The sequence below is a fragment of the Eublepharis macularius genome, chromosome 10, assembly GCF_028583425.1.
Source record: "Eublepharis macularius isolate TG4126 chromosome 10, MPM_Emac_v1.0, whole genome shotgun sequence".
Taxonomy (NCBI): domain Eukaryota; kingdom Metazoa; phylum Chordata; class Lepidosauria; order Squamata; family Eublepharidae; genus Eublepharis; species Eublepharis macularius.
In genome coordinates, this window is record NC_072799.1 from 96,213,946 (window position 1) to 96,227,403 (window position 13,458).

Sequence of the window (13,458 nt, forward strand, 5' to 3'; positions counted from 1 at the left end):
TTTTATGTTCTTATGTTTCATATTTGTTGACACATTCTTATTAAGATTTTGATGGACTCGGTTTCTGTAGACTAAAATAACGCTATTGATATCCCATCTTCTCCAAGTGATTTGCTTCTCCTAATTATTCTGAGTGAAGCTTTCACTTCACTTTCTAAAATTGTATGCTCTTCATTAGAGGTGGGCACAAACCGGGGAAAAAACTGAACTGTGCGGTTAGTGGTTTGTCCCATTTCACAAGCCATGAACCACGAACTTTCACAAACTTGCCCCAGTTCGCAAACCAGTTCATGTGGTTTAAATATCCCTTTCTGTGCTGCTGCAAAGTGGCAGGAAAAGGGGCAATTCACCCCCACAGGCTTGAGACAGCAGCTTGTCGGGGATCTCCCCCCGACAAGCAGTGATCAGGTGGTTTAAATGCCCCTTTCCGTGCTGCTTCAAAGTGGAAGAGAAAGGGGCATTTCACCCCTACAGACTTGGATCAGCTGCTTGTGGGGGATCTCCTTGACAAGCAGCTGATACGGGGACTGAAATGCTTCTTTTCCTGCTGCTGCGAAGCGCCAGGGAAAGGGGCATTTCACTCCCGCAGGCTTGGATCAGCTGCTTGTGGGGGAGACCCCTTTTACATCAGGCCTTTTACATCACAACTCCACACTATGGAATGGGCTCCCTGAAGAAGCAAACAGAGATCATTTACTGGAGATCTACAGGAGGAGCTACAAGGCTTGCTAATTTGCAAGGGCTTTGGACGGATGTATGAACAGCAGGCATACTTTGGGGAGTATTTGGGGTTATATTTGGTTTTAATTGGTCATGTTTTAATTGTGATTTGTAAGTCACCTGGAGGCAGAGTAAAGGTCAGGTATAGATATTTATATAAATGAATAAATGTACTGGATTACCACTAGAGGTTTTTTTTAAAAAAAACAGCTAACCCAGGTTATATGTACAACTTTTTTATCTGGACTGTTGGCTGCATTCCTCTAGGGAATGTTACTGAAGCAGAGTTCACATTGTCGTCTGTAACTACTAGCTTCGCCTTCTCCTTAACTGCTTACTGTAGTCTCATTTCCTGATGATCGGTCATCCGTCTTCATCACTATGAACTGCATATCACTGGGTTCTCCTTTCACTGTTGCCTATAACATAAGACTTGAAAATTAGCATTTATAACAAAGAGAAGCACATGACAATAACAGAGACCTATTCATGACCAAGAATTTACCTCAAGCTTTAAAACCACTAGCTGTTGTGATAAATGATCTTGTCCTATATCTGCATATTTATTTATAGAGATGTTGACAGAACTTTTATTCAAGCTGAGATTGTTTTATTGTTTAACCTTGCTATGGTACACGTTTAATGTAGTTACAGTATTTTGGAGACATTTACATTACTTTGAAATACATTCCCACCTGTAACCTTTTTCTTCTCCCAACTCATTGGATTAAAATTCTCAGCTACTGCATACCTCACTCAAGAGATTCGCCCTCCCAAGTTTCAGGCAGGTGGGATGGAGCATCCCCATGCCAGAGGAAGTGCTCCATGCAGGGCAAATTGGAGGGAAAAAACACTTCAAACAGCCAAGCATTCAGTGCCGTGAGGTAGGATCAAAGAGGGAGATTGAACACAGTTTGTCTCCTCTCTCACATACTGCTTTTGTAAAAGTAATAAACTAAACAAAAGAGCAAAAACAAACATGTTTTACAGTTGAACAGGCAGACTTAACAAGGTTCCCTCACTGAACCTGGAAATGAAAACTTGAAAAAAGACAGTTTGAAAAAAATAAAAATTGAAAGCACAGTACAACTGAAGAGAAATAGCCAGATCTTGCCCAGTGAATTTGGATTCAAAAGTCAAAGGAAATTTAATTCAGAATAGTTATCATTCAGAGACTAACATATAGGGTGTGTTCAGATCAGATTTTGATTAATTATACCCTGAATGTACACCTCTATTTCTTTACAAAACATATACGCTGCTTCTATCTTCCATTTGTGACTAACCAAAGTACAAATCGAACAAAATCTATGAAAAACCCATAAACCAAAATGAGAAGACGGAATCTGCAAGTCTGCAGCACAGACATTTAGAAAAACCACTATGGATGTTTCAACATCTACCACCAAGGAAACAGAAAAAAGTGAGGAAAGCAAATTGGAAAATGAGAGACAAAATGAACTGTGATCCTTTCAAAGAAGCAAGCATTTGAAAGCCTGGGAACGCTTACTAACAGAGAACGGTCCAAGAAAATGTAGCATTATGATGAAGATTTATACTACACAAAATCTTCTAAATTAAATCCACAGGGCTTTTTCACATGCACTACAAAAGTGCTTTTTGCATCTAATTCAAGCACATCAATATTAGCTAGAATGTGGATTTTGATTTATAACTGTTTTTATTCTCACATTAAAAAAAAAATCACACATGAAATAAAACAGCCCAAGAGAACTATAAAGACACTATTCTTGTCCTTTAACAGTTATAAGCTTCTGGATACCATTATCACAAGTTTATTACCATTCTGATTGTGTCTCCTTCGTGGTTGTTAATTGTTATCAATCTGTCTTCACCACCTAATGCCAAAAGTTTCCCACTGCTCCAACAACCACACGTGATCCGCTTGGTGTGTTTACCTGATAAAAGTATTGTGCAAATAAAAGCCACATTAGATATTTTGCTCCCTAAAATGGGAAGATACTAAAAATACTTAGAGGCAAGCTGAATATAATTTAAGCAAGTGCAAGTGGGAGACCCATGAAGAACAGGGTGTCTTTCTCCCCCTCCCATCCTTGCAAGGAGGCCTTAGTGTCTAACCAGGTTGCTAGGGCAACCAAAAACAGTATCCAAAGCCATGAAACTTAAGACAATTTTGCACTGCTGTGGCAACCTATTGCATGCCAAGGCTTCTGGTTCCCATTGTACTGTGAGAACTGTCCTCAAAATATGGTGACAACTGCTGTTGGCTAAGCACCAAGTTATTTGATTCACACACCTCGGTAGAGGGCGAGGTCCCGTGGCACAATGTGAGCTAAGAGCCTCACCATCCAGTTGTGTTGTCAAAATAGCACCCACGCTCATGAGAGTGGGGCATCCATGTATGTTTACAACCTTATCAATCTGTACTGCATCCCAGATGCACACACAGATCACAGGAACCATGGGAAGGGGTGTCTGAACTTCAGGCTACTGGAACAGAGTTACAGGAAGAGGAAACTGGACTCTTCTGCTTAGCTGGAGGCCCCCCAAACTAAGCAGAACCCTCTTGCCTGTGATCCTGCAACTTGGATTTTGCTATCTGCACACAGATGGCATACGCCGACTTCAGAATCAGATGTAGTTGTGTTTAATAGTACCATTAGACCACTAAACCATCACACCATTATTCATTGTGTCACATTGTGTCACATTCACCATTATGTCTGCCTAGGCAACATCTTACTACCTTTTTATAAAAAATGATACATTAGGCAAAGGGTTAGATCCAGCCAACTTCTCCCCTCAATCTCCCCCAACTCCCCTTCTTATTACAGTCCCCGCCCCGTGTAGTTTTTGTGCATACCAGTCCCATGATTCCCAGCCTAGTGTTTTTCTTGGTCAAAGAGAACCCTTCCCTCCCATTTCCACCACCTGAAAATCTGACTGGATCCAGCCCAAGCAGTCACCCATTACACACTGGTTAAGTAATATACTACAGAAGATTCTTAACACTAAGTGTTTGCTTTTCTTTCTTGTACGTTGACTTCATTGTGATACTGACCAAGGATAGGAATCTTGCGAGAAGTTTGGCGATTGTATATTAGCAGGTTTCCTTTAGCTGTTCCAGCAGCAAGTAAGGCTTCAGCTTTTGACCAATGTAAGAAAGACATTGGCTCCCTGCAATACAAAATAATTTTGGCTGTCAACCACTTAAAGAAGTTTTAGTTAGCTAAACCTTTTTCATTTTTTAGTAATGAACAGTAAGAACAGAGTCCATGGACTGTTAAATAATACTTAGGACATTCTAGAATGCTATTGTGCTCCAGCTGAATATTAACACTAATACATTTAAATGTTAACCGAGTAATTAACTTAAGACATTTCACAGTATTTTCACAGGGTGATGTTAAAATGAAATGAGAGCCAGTTTGGTGTAGTAGTTAAGAGTGGCAAGACTCTAATCTGGAGAGCTGGGTTTGATTCCTCACTCCTCTGCTTGAAACCAGCTGGGTGACCTTGGGCTAGTCACAGCTCTCCGGAGCTCTCTCAGCCCCACCCACCTCACAGGGTGATTGTCATGGGGATAACAACATACTTTGTAAACCTATCTGAGTGGGTGTTAAGTTGTTCTGAAGGGTGGTATATAAATCAATCTTGTTGTTATCGTTATTATTATAAAATCAAGAGAGGATCTTTTAACAGAGGAATGGTTTACTTATATGCAAATGGTGGAAAGGTTGACAAGAGACAATATTTCAATCAATCTTAAGACTGAATTTGAGACACTTATGTACAAAAGGTGTTAGGGAATTTTAGACCCCATTTCATAGAATCTTATTCTGAGCATACATTCAAACTACTAGCACACAGAAATTTGTAAACAAGTAATAAAGCCTTGCTTTAAGTGTCACATTCCTTCTTCTGAGATACATACGTCTCCAGTGGATGAGACAAATCACTCAGCGACGTGTAAACATATTATTTTGGCTATTATAATTAGATAAATAAAAATTTCAATCTTGAATGAATTCCTTCCCAAGGAAAATATCAGACTTATGGCTTCAGCTTCTCAAATGTTAGTATAATTAATTTATCATTCAAACTTGTCAGATATCATGTTCTCTGGGAATATGTCATACTGCATCAGTCTGACAAGGTGTATTCTGTAAACAATCAGTACTGAAGGGTAGATAAGGCCCTCCAATGCTACTGGTCTTTACACAGGTCTCCCCCTAATGGAGGCTGCCCTCGGCCATCTGCTATGCCTGTATATGGACTCCCAATATTTATTTAAATAGCCTGCTCCTGGACTATTTTAATGATTTTTTAAAATTACTGATTTTATGTTTTTGTGATTTTAATGTATCTTTTAATGTTGTTAGACACCCTGAGCCCATCTGTGGGGAGGGCGGTATATAAATCAAATCAAATCAAATCAAATCAAATCAAATCAAATCAAATCAAATCAAATAATAAATAAATAAATAAATAAATAAATAAATAATATATATGATTACAGCAGCAAGACAAAATTGGAAGAGTTCAACACTGCCTACAGTGGAGGGATGGCTTACAAAGGTGCTGGAATTTGCAATGACGGCAAAACTTACTTCACTGATTAAAAGTCAGTAAGTTCGTTTGTTGATTAATGGAAACCCTTAAAAGACTTTTTACATGAAATAGACAATAAATATTTGATGATTTGTGGATTTATGAACTAAGGAATTTGGTAATTAGAAAACAGAGGCCTTTTAATCATTATTTAGAGTAAGCATAAAATTTGAAAATGATACCAATATTTGTTGCGGAGAAAATCTGAAGCCTTTTTTAGTTTATATAGTTTGTCTTTTCTTTTTATGTTGTTTCTTTGTATTATTTGTACGTTGCATTATTCTTGTATGTTAGTTAGTTGTTTTTTTTGTTTGATTAGTATTTGTGTAATTGTAGGCTTACTTTTTATTATATAAAATTCTTAATAAAAATGTTAACGGAGTATTTTTATTATTGTTTAATTAAATTTATATTCTGCTGTTCCCACGAACGGGCTCAGAGCGGATCACAACAATATAATACAATAATAAAAACGTAACAGTATAAAACCACCAAGCACTAATACAGTACTTTAAAACAGCCATGCACATATTGCACCACCTGTCATGTATTAAACAAACCTGTGGAGCGGGGCGGCCAGCTACCAGATGAATATAGAGGTGGGGGTGGGGGGACACACGCCCCCAATGACAGGAGGCTGGTTGGCTGGCCTCAACCACCATATGCCTGGTGGAACATCTCTGTCTTGCAGGGCCGGAAAAAGGATAGCAAATCTGAGTGGGCCCAGGTTTCCGCAGAACAGAATGTATTAACATTTAATATTTATAATATTTATAAGCTGTTCTTGAAAGCTGATGATAACTCTTCCCTCTCCCTTGCAAAAGCGATCACAGTAACAATAACAACAATAATAAAGTGCCATCAAGTCGCAACTGACTTTTGGCAGCCCTCGTGGGCTCTTCCACCAGGCAAGAGGTGAGCAGATGTGGTTTGCCTTCCTCTGAGCAGCAGGGCTTGGTTCGCCTTGGTTGTCTCCATTCCAAATACTAACTATGGCCACCCCTGCTTAGCTTTCGACAAGGTTGGGCTAATCTGGGCTATTCAGTCTGCTACAATCAAAGTAACAGTCCTCAATTTAATCATCTGAATTTTACATTATTAAATGTAAATAAATATATATATATATTAGTCAAATCACAATATAGGTTTTTGACAGATCAAAGAAAACGTGAGCTAACAAGTAACAAACAAAAGTTAGTGTTCACATTATTCTTTAAAAAAAACATTCTCAAAAAATAAACAAATGGATCATTCACTGGTTAGCTCTACCCCCCCCCCCGCCCCCGGTTTTAATTCCGTATCAAGAAATTTGGAAGGACATACTTGTCATTACTGTTAAATACTGGGAACATTATGGTTGAATTGGAAAACTGTACCAGAAATATCAGAATATTACTCCCAAAATTTAATGATCAGAATAAGCACGCTGTTCCTGACTCTCCCATGTTAAAGTAACACAGAGGGGCAAGAATACCGTTTTCACAGATCTCTCCCCCTCCTACAGCAAACCTCCGACCACTCCCCCCCACCCCCCTTCCACGATGTTCCTGGAGGCAACTGTCCCCCCCAGGAGTGGCATTTCGGGCTACAGCACAGGAGGGAGGAGGTGAGACGGTTGTGCTCCACTGACAGAAATCTGTCCTATCAGCAGAAATTACCACTGAATCCTACCTTCTGTTCAGATGGAACAGCAAATGTGGTTTTCTGCAAACCGGGAAGCACAGAAGATACTCTGAGCACACAAAGGAAGGGAAAGAGGAACATGCAGGAGCCTTGGGCTTGCATGTCAACACCAAGCTTATTCGTATTACTATTTTATTCAATTTTTAGCCCACTCTCCCCGTGAACAGGCTCATGGTGGGTTACATCAAAAATAAATACAACTTAAAATCACAATAAAATCAAACTATCATAAAATCCATAAAATATACAATATAAAATGTACTTATGTGAACTTGTGCTTCTTTCCCCCACTCCCTGTATTACGGATGTGATCATATAGGCCAGATAAAGGTTGTGGAAAATCCTCCCACTTTGATATGTTCTCTTCCAACAATAATTGCTTTCTAATGCAAGCAATATAAGGGTCAGGAGACGAAGTTGTGAACCAAGTCATCCCTCACCTCTGTCATGAACACTACACCTTAGCCTCCGCCACCGTGACCCCCTCAGCATCTGCAATATGGGATAACAACGGTTGCCTAATTTACAAAAGGACTGTAAGGGTTGCCACAATAGTATATGTGAAGTTCTTTGTAAATGCTTAGTATTATTATTTAAATACCAATCCATGGGAAGTACCCAAAAGGACTACGGAATTTGAAAATTTCTGGAAAGCAATCCAACTAGCAATTTTAGGATCCAGCTCAATGGCAGCAGTATCAGACAGAAACGATAAAGTCCTCGTAGCGAATGCTACGAAGGCTAACAGCTCACACGTGAGCTTCCTAAAATGCTGACGTAACCATTTCCCAATTCCTTTCCAGTCCTGGGGTCCAGAGACTACAAAAGCTTGTGCAGCTCTTCAGCCACTCTGCTCTCCATTTTTTTAACCTGTTCAGATCACTTAAGAAGCAATGGGAGAATCGCTGAAAAGCCTGGAAAACCCGGGAAGCAGCAAGATTTGGCTCAATGCTCTCTCTTCTCAATAGTTCACCCATCCCAACAAATGCATGTCAGAAGACATGGCATTCAGGGGTGCCCTCCCTTTGTACCATCAGGAACATCAGCAATCATAAAAACCCGCACCATATCAGCATGGAAGGATCGTAGCCGAAATGTTCTACAGGTCACGACTGAAAACCACATGGCAGCAACAATGTCGCCTACAAGCAGCAAAATACTGCTTCCTATTAGCTCTACATTTAAAAAATTTTAAAGTTATAATATACACACGTTCATCTTAACACAATCTTTTATTACCTCATACCAGTGTCCATCTGGCTGGTTTTGTCCGTATTGGCATCCCACAGATAAATGGAACTGGATTTATCGGCAATTATTGCCAGGGTGCCGCCATCTTGATCCCAGTCCATCGCAATGCAGTTGCTAAATTATCAGAGAAGACATTTACTCAAACTTCTTCAATAAGAATTGGTAGGAAAAAGTTTACATGGAATGAAAATGCAAACCTTGCTTAGATCCCCTGCCCTGAGCCACCATTTGATGAAGGTGACAAATGCATTTCCTATCATGCTGGCTTTTAAAAACTGGGTACAACCTAATTCTAAACTCTTCCAATTTCAAACCCTCTCTCTCACAAAACCATGTTAATAAGTTAGCATTTAACTTCTTCAGAGAGAAAAAAATAAAAATAATGATCTAATGAGATAGTTAAATTATTTCTTGCAACTTTTACTCCATTAAAGTTTGCTTAAAAGTGACATTTAGAGTTTATACAACAGGAGTCCCCAACTTTTCTGAGCCTGCAGGCATATTTGGAATTCTGGCACAGGGTGGTGGGTGCAGCAACAATATGAATGCCACAAAATGGCTGCTGCAGCTTACCATCCGTCACACAGTGAAGATCCTTGTGCCGAGGAACCAGTTTCTGCCAAAGCAATGTTTTTTTTTTAAACCATCAATACTCCAATGGCCAATCAGAATCTATGCTTTGCAAAGCCACACCTGGCCCCACCCACTTTCAAAAAACAATTAGCAGGCACAAGAAAAGGTGTCAGCAGGCTCAACTGTTCCCCTGGGCACCACTTTTGGGACCCGTTATACAATATGATTTAAAGTTAATGTTTTCAGTTCTAGGCTAAATTATTGCTCGCAACTTTTATTTGATTAAAAGTAACATTGACTTTACACTTTAAAACTAAAAGTTTCCAATCCTTTGTTAAGACATACCCTGGTAGATTAATTTCATTTTTCTTTTGGCCATGGCGATCAAAGATTTTTACAGTGTGTTCGGATCTATGAAGCAAAAAGATCAATAAGATAACCTTCTAAAAAGAATGAATCTTAAGAGTTCCTAAACTGCTTTTTATGTGATAATCATAGAATCAAAGAATCACAGAGTTGGAAGGGCCACACAGACCTTCTAGTCCAACCCCCTGCCCAATGCAGGATGAAACTTATTGAAACAATGCAGGATTAAATTTATGAACCGTAACAACAACAACAACCGGAGAATGATGGTTGTTGTGGGTTTTCCGGGCTGTATTGCCGTGGTCTTGGCATTGTAGTTCCTGACGTTTCGCCAGCAGCTGTGGCTGGCATCTTCAGAGGTGTAGCACCAAAAGACAGAGATCTCTGTGTCACAGTGTGGAAAAGGTGTTGGCAGGTCATTTGTATCTACTCAGGAGGGGTGGGGTTGAGCTGAGTCATCCTGTAAGAGTTTCCCTGGGTGTGGAATGCTAATGGCGGGAGGCTTCACTGTATCCTGAGGAGGTTCTTTTGCATATGGATTGGGGCTTGATGTGCTAATCTTCTCCGCAGGGCTATTGTCGGGTATAGAGTGTTTTGTTAGCCTGGTGTTTTTCAGAACTGGAAACCATGCTCTGTTCATTCTTAAGGTTTCTTCTTTCCTGTTGAAGTTTTGCTTATGCTTGTGAATTTCAATGGCTTCCCTATGCAGTCTGACAAAGTAGTTGGAAGTGTTGTTCAGTATTTTGGTGTCCTGGAATAAGATACTGTGCCCTGTTTGTGTTAGGCTATGTTCAGCCTAACATAAGGGAAAGAAGAAACCTTAAGAATGAACAGAGCATGGTTTCCAGTTCTGAAAAACACCAGGCTAACAAAACACTCTACACCTGACAATAGCCCTGTGGAGAAGATTAGCACATCAAGCACCAATCCATATGCAAAAGAACCTCCTCAGGATACAGTGAAGCCTCCCGCCATTAGCATTCCACACCCTGGGAAACTCTTACAGGATGACTCAGCTCAACCCCACCCCTCCTGAGTAGATACAAATGACCTACCAACACCTTTTCCACACTGTGACACTGAGAGATCTCCATCTTTTGGTGCTACACCTCTGAAGATGCCAGCCACAGCTGCTGGCGAAACGTCAGGAACTACAATGCCAAGACCATGGCAATACAGCCCGGAAAACCCACAACAACCAACAACATCATCATTTAATTTATATACCGCCCTTCAGGACAACTTAAAGCCCACTCAGAGCAGTTTACAAAGTATGTTATTATTATGCCCATAACAAACACTCTGTGAGATGGGTGGGGGCTGAGAGAGCTCCAGAGAGCTGTGACTAGCTCAAGGTCACCCAGCTGGCTTCAAGTGGAGGAGTGGGGAATCCAACCCGGCTCTCCAGATTAGAGCCCCATACTCTTAACCACTACACCAAACTGGCTCAAGTTTGGTTCATAAGTTTAATAAGTTTTTAATTAATATATACAAGGTAAATGAGGCATAAAAAGCCATTATCATAACCAAACAGTGTATTTGTGAATTGTAGTATTAACACTATGTAACTCTCTCCTTAAAAACTTGGCATCTTACCCTGTGACAGCAATGAAGTTTCCTAAAGTTTTCTGCCAGGTAAACAGCACAGGGGAACCAAGTACAGTTTTTTCTGATAGGGAAAATACTCGCTGTGGAGAAAAAATGACAGTTTAAAACAAAACAGAGGAGAAAAATTTAAGATCCTATATCTATTTACAAAATATAACTAATGTACATAAAAACTAATTCCTAACAATCTGTCATGTTAGTGTGACTGAGACACAGAACATTTCTCAGATGGGATACGTTGCTGTTTCTAACAGCTCCCAATAAAATATATACAGGAGAAATCAAATGGGCTCAATCTACTGCGGAGAGCTTGCTTTCAGTAGACACATTATGAAAAGAACAGACTCCTGCCAGGAGGGGCCAAACACCACGGCAATACATGCGGGGCAGTGGAGTTGCAAGTCGAAAAATTACAGCAGCAGAACCCAGCGGAAACCCAAATATCAATGCCATGGTGCAAAGAAAGTAAAAGAAAAGGTAAACTGCATAAGGAGTTTGCGTGTGAACAAGAGCAGACAGAAGACTGCCCTTTTTTGCAAACTTCACAAGTATTCTGCTTTTCACCAGTGCTATATGGAGTGGGTGTTTTCCTCTGTGCAAGAAAACACTCTCAGCCCAAAGCAGGGACTTTCATTCCTAGTTAAAATACACGACCTGAACGTTCTCTACTAGGGAAAAGAAAGCAAATAATGTTTACAAGCATATATTACAGCATGTACACCAGGATGTGGTCCAGACCGAAAACCCAAACTTGTAGCCCAAGAGTTCACTAACCAACTGACCACTTTGGACATCTCCCCCGCCACTGCAAAGCAAATAAACTAGTCCTATCTGACCACGAGGCTCTATTAATATACTGAGAAAAGATGCTTAGTGGGTGTTTCTGTTCTTGCAGATTCAGTTGCAGGCACACCTCTCTGCAACACGATCCCTTAAGATACCCCCAGAGAGAGAGAAAATAACTGTTATTTGTCACAACAAGAAAAAAAGCAAGCCTCAGAGGGCTTAAGCACTGCACTTTCTTGGCTCAGTTTTGTAAGAAATGAAGTAAGAACGAAGCCTCTTTGTGCAGATATGAAGTGCACTGTGCCTAACGGACTATTTTCACACCCTAGAGATTTGGGGGAAGAAAGGCAGCTTCTGGATTCAAGGGAGCGTCTTCAGATCCGTTCTCAGCTCTGCAACCTCATTTTCTAGAAACAGAAGAACTGCAGCCGTGTCTGGGGCCCCTCAATGCTCGACTCGCATGGATCACTTGGACAGCCAACCAGTTCCTTGCCAACGAGAGACGGGAGCAGCAGATTGAAGAAGTCTTCGAAGGTCTCCCGGGAGGCCGCCCCGAGGCGAAGGCGGCCTGCGGCCTCGCGCCTGTCCCCTTCGCTGCGTGTCCCGCCGCTGAGACTCCGGGTCTGCTCCATTTGCCAAGGCCGGGGCAGGTCCGGTCTTCTCCGCGGCTGCAAGTTCTGACAGAGATCTCCAGCGTCTCTTACCCGCAGAACGGCTCTCCTCCCCTCGTACTGTCTCTCCGTGCTGTGTGGAGAGAAGCTGCTTCGCCTGTTGAAGGGCTGCCTGCCTGGGAGTTGCTGCCTGTGTGTGTGTGGGGGGGGGTGTCTGCAGAGCCACCTGCAGCACGACCGCACGCGCCGGACCGCCTTCAGCCCCCCCCCGCCCCCCAGTTTTTAAAGGCACCGGGGAGGGGGGGGGAAGAGAGATGCGCGACCCCCGCTTGTTTTGCCGCGCCCGCTGCTGCCCCTCAGGGCTCCCCCCGCCCCCCGGCCGCAGACGGAGCCCCAGCGCGGCCCTCCCCGACAGGCTCTCCGCAGCCGCCAGCGGCTCTTCTCCGGGGCCGGAGGGCCTCGCGCACTCCCGGTCGAGGAAGGGGCCCGAGGGGCGGCCAGGCGCGGCCCTCCTTCCCCCCGGGCGCCCCGGCCGCGGCAAGCGCCGCAACCCCGCAGAGCTTTACCTTCATCGTCTCGCCGCCGCCGCCGCCCCTTGCGCATGCGCGCCCCTCCCCGCCGCCCGGCGTCCGCGTCACCCGGGAGACTGCGGCCGGGCGGGGCCGGAGGAAGCCGTGATCGTCACTTCCGCTCAGAAGGCGGAGAGCGGCGCGCGGAGGCCACGCCCCCCTGCGCTTCATGAGCTAGAGGGGACGGCAGGAGCGCGCCTGCGCGAAAATAAACACGCGGGACAGCGTCTGAGAGAGGAAACTCACCGTGCTTCCTCCTTTCGTGGATACGCTGGTTGGGTTCTCGGGCGGGGGCAGCTGCGTGGCTCTGCAGTAGGCTCTTTAGGTCAGCGCCGCAGTCCCAGGGCACAAGCGCCTGCGCGTCAGAACTCCCTTCCTCAGATAGAGGGTTGCCAGGTCCAGGCTGGGAAATTCCGGGAGAGGGCGGGGCTTGGGGGAAGGGAGGCGCCTCGGAAGGGTATAATGCTGTCGAGCCCACCCTCCAAAGCAGCCATGGCCTCCCGGGGAAATGATCTCTGTGGCCTGGAGACCAGTTGTGATTCCGGGGGATCTCCAGCCACCACCTGGAGGCTGGCAACCCTACCTACTCAGGTGACAGGAGCTTTGATTCTGGGGAATCAGCGATACGACGCTTCCACCCTGCCACATTCCATGATGATAATTCAATAGCTGAGGAGACTCCCTGATTGATTGCAGAT

General features: G+C 43.1%; 1 protein-coding gene across 2 annotated transcripts in view; it reads right to left on the reverse strand.

Annotated features, from left to right (window-relative positions):
- The window catches only part of WDR19 (WD repeat domain 19), a 107,887-nt gene extending 95,094 nt beyond the window's left edge, over positions 1 to 12,793 (reverse strand). For both annotated transcript variants that reach the window (XM_054990597.1, XM_054990595.1), the window contains exons 1-7: positions 12,758 to 12,793; positions 10,783 to 10,874; positions 9,166 to 9,231; positions 8,236 to 8,361; positions 3,764 to 3,879; positions 2,524 to 2,639; positions 1,059 to 1,139 (exon numbers count right to left, since the gene is read on the reverse strand). In XM_054990597.1, the coding sequence (XP_054846572.1) occupies positions 1,059 to 1,139; positions 2,524 to 2,639; positions 3,764 to 3,879; positions 8,236 to 8,361; positions 9,166 to 9,231; positions 10,783 to 10,874; positions 12,758 to 12,763 (603 nt within the window). In that variant the 5' untranslated portion in view covers positions 12,764 to 12,793. The remainder of the gene's footprint in view (positions 1 to 1,058; positions 1,140 to 2,523; positions 2,640 to 3,763; positions 3,880 to 8,235; positions 8,362 to 9,165; positions 9,232 to 10,782; positions 10,875 to 12,757) is intronic.
- Between the last annotated feature and the right edge of the window lie 665 nt (positions 12,794 to 13,458).